General features: G+C 31.3%; 1 protein-coding gene across 1 annotated transcript; it reads left to right on the plus strand.

The window, feature by feature from the left end:
• Positions 1-4341: 4341 nt before the first annotated feature.
• Positions 4342-5718, plus strand: LOC145266713 (alpha-1,2-colitosyltransferase-like). The gene has a single exon (XM_080122637.1). The coding sequence runs from the start codon at positions 4366-4368 to the stop codon at positions 5518-5520; it is 1155 nt and encodes a 384-aa protein (XP_079978763.1). The 5' UTR covers positions 4342-4365; the 3' UTR covers positions 5521-5718.
• Positions 5719-6139: the final 421 nt, after the last annotated feature.

The raw sequence follows: 6139 nt of genomic DNA on the forward strand, positions 1-6139 counted from the left end.
GGAAAATCGGTAAAAAAGTTATATAATTAAAAAAAGTTAAATTTGGCAAGTGAAGCTCGAACACCGACATTATGAATATGCATGCATAACGTAGTAGCTATTGGTTCATGTTTTAATTTTTAGCCTTGCAGCAAACATTTTTTCATGTCTCAGTCATTAACGGCAGGGGAAAAATTATATCGTAAGCTAAACGTTTTGGTTTCGATTCTCAGTGGTGAATCATTACTATACATTGGATTCAATATCATATAATAATAATAATAATAATAATAATAACAATAATAATAATAATAATAATAATAATAATAATAAATACGAAATCTGCATTAATCAAAACATCACATTTAAGTGTAATTTATAACCGGCCAATGGCAGACGTTCTGCTAGTATATATATATATATATATATATATATATATATATATATATATATATATATATATATATATATATATATACGGAATAATTAAATCGTAAGATCACCGAAGTTAAGAAACGATGAAACTAGCTAGTACCAGATAGGCGCTGTATGTGCTCTCCGCTTATCTCGACATTAATTCTAGTCACCCTGAACAATGTCAATTCAGAAGTGTGATTGGGCATTGCGGAAGTTTTGCCACGAAAATTTCACCCGCAATCACCCTTACAGTTGGTATCCATTATTGTCTGTTAAGTCTAAAAGAAGCTTCCGTATATATATATATATATATATATATATATATATATATATATATATATATATATATATATATATATGAACAAATGATTAATAAAACATGTTAAAAGACATCTTGAAAAAGAGTTAAAAACATATTTCATTTTAAAAAAAGGAAGCACAAGATAAGTGGATAGTCCTTAATCCGCGGAATTTCGAAGAAATACTCTCCTTCTCATTAGAGGGCATGAAATTAGACAAATGCGGGATCGGATTTTGCATATAAAAGTATTTAATGAAACTGCAAGTAAGTAACAGATCTTACTTGGTTAAAAAAAAGGGTGTGGTAAGGGGAATAGGAGGTAAAAGAAAAATGATAAAAAGATTTCTACATGAATGGATAGTCCGGTGAAGGGTAAAAAATCCAAGAATGGTAAAATCCAAAACGGTCGAATCAAAAATTTCCAATCCAATGGGTAAATTCCAAATGATCCAAAATGATACAAAAGGCAGAGTTCCTTGGAAAAAAATCGCAAATGGAATGAATTCCAAATCATTAAAAGAAAAAGCACTGGAGAGAATATTTAAAACACGTCTGTCAAGGCTGGAGGAATCAAGTAAATTAAGGTTTAAAAAAAAACGAAAAGCGGTGAAAGTTTAAATTTGAAAAGCACGGTCAAACTGACCCAGACAAAAAGCGCGAAAGTTAGCGTTAATGATTAGGTCAACTTAGATATGCACGTGAAAGTCCCAGAATTAAATTAAGAAACACGGGTCAGAAGAACAAACAAATGGCTAAGTTTATGAAATGGAGCGTCTATTATATATATATATATATATATATATATATATATATATATATATATATATATATATATATAAAATGAAAGTAAATAAATTAAAAATAGAAAATTAAAAAGTTAAAAAAAACTATATATACATATACACACACACACACACATATATATATATACATACACATACATATACATACATACAGACACACAAATCCACACATACATGTACATACATACACACACCAATATACATATATATACATATATGTATACATATACAATAACCCACACACATATATATGCATATATATACAAACACACACACACGCATGCATAAATATATACACATATCCAAAAACATATCCAAAAACATATACAAGTTAAACAAAAACATACATACATACTTACATACAAATTAAGGGGAGGGATAGGCCGGTATCTAGAAACTCCGGAATAAGGCAAATAAATGTGTATGTAAATGCATATAGTAAAATATAAGTAAACAAATACATAGAATAAAAATGAGTAGATTGATGTATATATTTAATTAATAGGTATACTTATACCATAAAACGGAGACAGCAGATGGAAAACCAGCCAAAGAAATAAAGAAAAACAAATAAAATTAAAAATATAAAAAGCTTAGAAGGTAAGATAAAAAAAAATTCTTGGAAAAGATATATATTTGAAGGGTTAAATTAATAGTTATGTAATTTCAAATTTACCATATTTAAACTTGGACATATGTTTGCAATAGGAGATCAGTTCGTTTTTAGAGTTTATTATATTACTACTTTGAGGGGAGGTTTTATATATATATATATATATATATATATATATATATATATATATATATATATATATATATACATTCCCAGCTTCTTTTGTTCTGCCTCGTTGGTCTAGTAATCTTCATCAAATCGCTGTGTTGATACCTCATTGTGTGACAGATTCTATTAGCTTATTTCAAAGAATTGCAGGTTTGTGAGGCTCTCTTGCTGACTGTTTCCTCCATTCTGAATATTAGTCTTTTAAAGACTAAGGTTTATAGGTATCTTCTGTCTTTGCTATAATAATATTTCGTTTTTGCTAGCTTCTATAATTAAGTGGCTCTGTATCTTGTCGCAAATGACTTCTATAAAAAAGATAATGTTTAGCTATCCGCCACAATGCAATAACATCTGCTCAAATTTAACCTTAGCGTGATCAATTCAAATAATTCTTTTGTAAATTAATCTGAGCGATATCAATTTAATTTATACTATTATAACTTCTATTTCACACACACATGCGCTTATACACACACACACACACACACACACATATATATATATATATATATATATAGTTAAGCTCAAAATTATCATTATGGTGAGGTTTTTGCCTAAATGAATTGGAATTTAATGTTAGCAGAGGAAGAGCCCCAAATGATGATATTACCACTCACATGTTTTGCAGTGATTATGGTATTCCTGGGGTTCTAGACTTCGTTATCCTTCCTCCAAAACTAATAAGCATCCACATGTGAAACTAATTCTTTTTTTTCTACAAATTCCTTAGAAAAAACTAGGGGGGGGGAATCTACATGAGTTAAAAAAAATTGAATATGTTTCTGTGAGAAAAAAAAAAGGAGAAACCACTAACCTAGTTTTAAAACAGATCCTTTGTTTGATAAAATACATGCCGATTGGCTGATAGGAAGGGGCGCGGTGGATACTAGAAAGCTGATTGGCTAACTAGAAATCCTCAACATATATAAAAACAAGAAGCAACTACAGAATTCGCGCATAAGACTGACGAATCCTATAGTTGGATGAAACGCAGAATATTCAGTGTAGCTTAATCGCCATATATATTTTATAAATTACTATATATATATATATATATATATATATATATATATATATATATATATGTACATGTAAGTAATTTTTTAGTTATTCATATATTACACTATATCTACGACGATACATTGTATAATTAAATTGTTATGCAGTTTGGGATTTGCTACTTGGATTCATTTTATATAATCTAAAAGCGCCAAGAAGGTGGGACATAGCGTTATTTAATTTTCTAAATATTTTATTTTCGTGTTACTAAAGTATCAACGGGGAGTTTAAAATATGTTAATCTTAAAATAAGTTGTGCTATTCTAGTAAATTCGAGCATAATGTTCTCGTAGAAACTATATATATATATATATATATTATGCGGGATAGATATAAAGTAATATAATTTTTGTTGTAAGGGAGACAATTTTTTTTTCAGATAAAATTAAGGGCACCTCTTTTCTTCTCTTTAGATTTTTTGTTACTTAATAAAATGTTTCATATTACCAATCATCCGTACCGGACAAAGAATGTTTTTAAACAAATATTTTTAATTCTATTGATAGGTTCATGCAGCTCTATAAGAATGTTCTCATTATTTCTTACAATAATACAATCCAAAGCTCATTTTGTCTCTGGAGATAATGGCTACTCTCTGTAAGGGTGCCTGTGCGAAGAGTTTATAGTGAAACAAATGATGCACAATCTTAAACTACATATATACTTAGCGTGGATTGTTTATGTCCAGTAGCAGGGGGAATGTCCAGGATACTAGAAACAATAAAGGGCTAAGCAGAGGAAGGCTGGCATTATTTTAAACTTCTATAAACGTATTCCATAGCCAAGACTATTTAACTTCATACATGTCCCTATAGAAATCTAACTCCTGAGCACATAATCTACAAATATAGCCGCTACACTATGCCACTCCGAAATGATGCAATATTTAAACTTTCGACTAAATCATCGGTTTATATTTTAATTATCTCCCCTGCGTTTGATCTAAAGTGTTTCGCTTTTTTTCAATAAGTGTTTTATTTCTAATTTCAGATAAACTTAAATACCTGTTACCAACCTGTATAACCATGATGATGTTTATAATCTACCTGAACATGAAATATTTTCCTGATCGCGTCCAGATGCTCCGGGAATTGAATGACGAAATCGCACCGACCGCTAGGTACGATATGGCCGTAGATTACGAGACTGTAGGAACCGATGACGGAGAAAAAAACGAAACAGTAATAGAAAAAGACATTCTAATTCTAAAAGAAGAAAAAGGCGTAACAGTAGAAGAAGATAATGACAAAGAAGAACCCAAAGAACAACCTAACGAAACGACTACACCCGAAGATAACGCTAATAAAACAACTTTAAAAACACAGAAAAGAACGGGAAAAAAACGCAACTGTGTTTGTGCCAAATTTATTGGCGGTCTCGGCAATTATATGTTTCTTTACGCTTCAGCGTTTGGTGTCGCACGAAAGAAAAATATGGATTTTATTATGCTGAAAACGAATAGTCTTCTGAAGACTTTTCAACTTGGTGCCGATAACATGCGTGTTGTTGCTAATTATTCACTCTGCAGAGGGGCGCCGACTTATGTTGAAACTCGTAACTGTGCCTTCGATAAACGCATCTTCCTCATGAGTAACAAGTCGAGCTTCTGGCTGTACGGATATTTTCAGTCGTACAAGAACTTCGAGGGTTCCTTTGCCGAACTACGTACGCAATTCACTTTCAAGAACGCCATACAAAAAAAAGCTGACACAATTCTTTCTGACATAAAACAGAAATACGTAAAATTGACCAATAACACAAAACAAACGAACGTCACCGTGGTCGGGATCCATATCCGTAGGGGTGACTTTGTTGGAAATAACTACGGGTATACAGTTGCGACGAAGGAGTATTTCGAGAAGGCCATGCGTTGGTTTAACTCTAAATACGCCAATATAGCCTTTGTTGTTTGTTCTAATGAAATTTCGTGGGGTAAAAAAAATCTTAGAAAACACAACGTCTATTTTGTGGAGAAACGGACAAGAGAGGTGGACATGGCTGTCCTTGCGACTTGTGACCATCTAATAAGTTCGGTGGGTTCATTTAGTTGGTGGGCAAGTTGGTTATCCAAGGGTACTGTTATTTACTACTTTCCGCCCGCTAAAACTGGTTCGGAATTGAGAAATCATTACAGCAAAAACTATACGGATTATTTCTTATCAAAATGGATACATTTTTAACGAAACTTTTGAGATAGTTCATGGTGTTATTTAAAGAAAATCCACATCAGTATAGCAAACGCAGGATATGTGGGCGATATAGCAGTTATGAGCGTGCCATGTCGGGTTGTTGTTCTTCTAGGGAATTTCAGCCTCTTGTAATGATTGAACATGTATAATCGCGTGTATCCGACTTCGTCATGCAACCCCTCAAATTTTATTCTCAATTTCATTATATATATATATATATATATATATATATATATATATATATATATATATATATATATATATATATATATATATATCGTGTACCATGCGTGTTTCATTTTGGTAGGTTCATATGTTGTGGAAATATTGTATGATGGTAAAACTATGAGGACCTTCAATATTTGTTTGTGTAAAAATTAGTGATGGGACGATTTCAATATTTTCCTGATTCCGATACAATTAACGATTCCGTACTCGATTCCGATGCAATTACCGATTCTGATTCCGATTCTTTATAAATGTCTAATTATTTAACTATAAAAGTGTTATTTGTCCCGATTATCGTAAAACACGTGTTAAGTGTGCTTATATTTTCTCAAACGTAAAATCACGCTTGTGGGGGTGGGGTGATCTAGAGATTTTAGTCTTA

Source organism: Euprymna scolopes, chromosome 41 (genome assembly GCF_053919585.1).
Source record: "Euprymna scolopes isolate OS-2025 chromosome 41, ASM5391958v1, whole genome shotgun sequence".
In the NCBI taxonomy this organism is placed as follows: Eukaryota; Metazoa; Mollusca; class Cephalopoda; order Sepiida; family Sepiolidae; genus Euprymna; species Euprymna scolopes.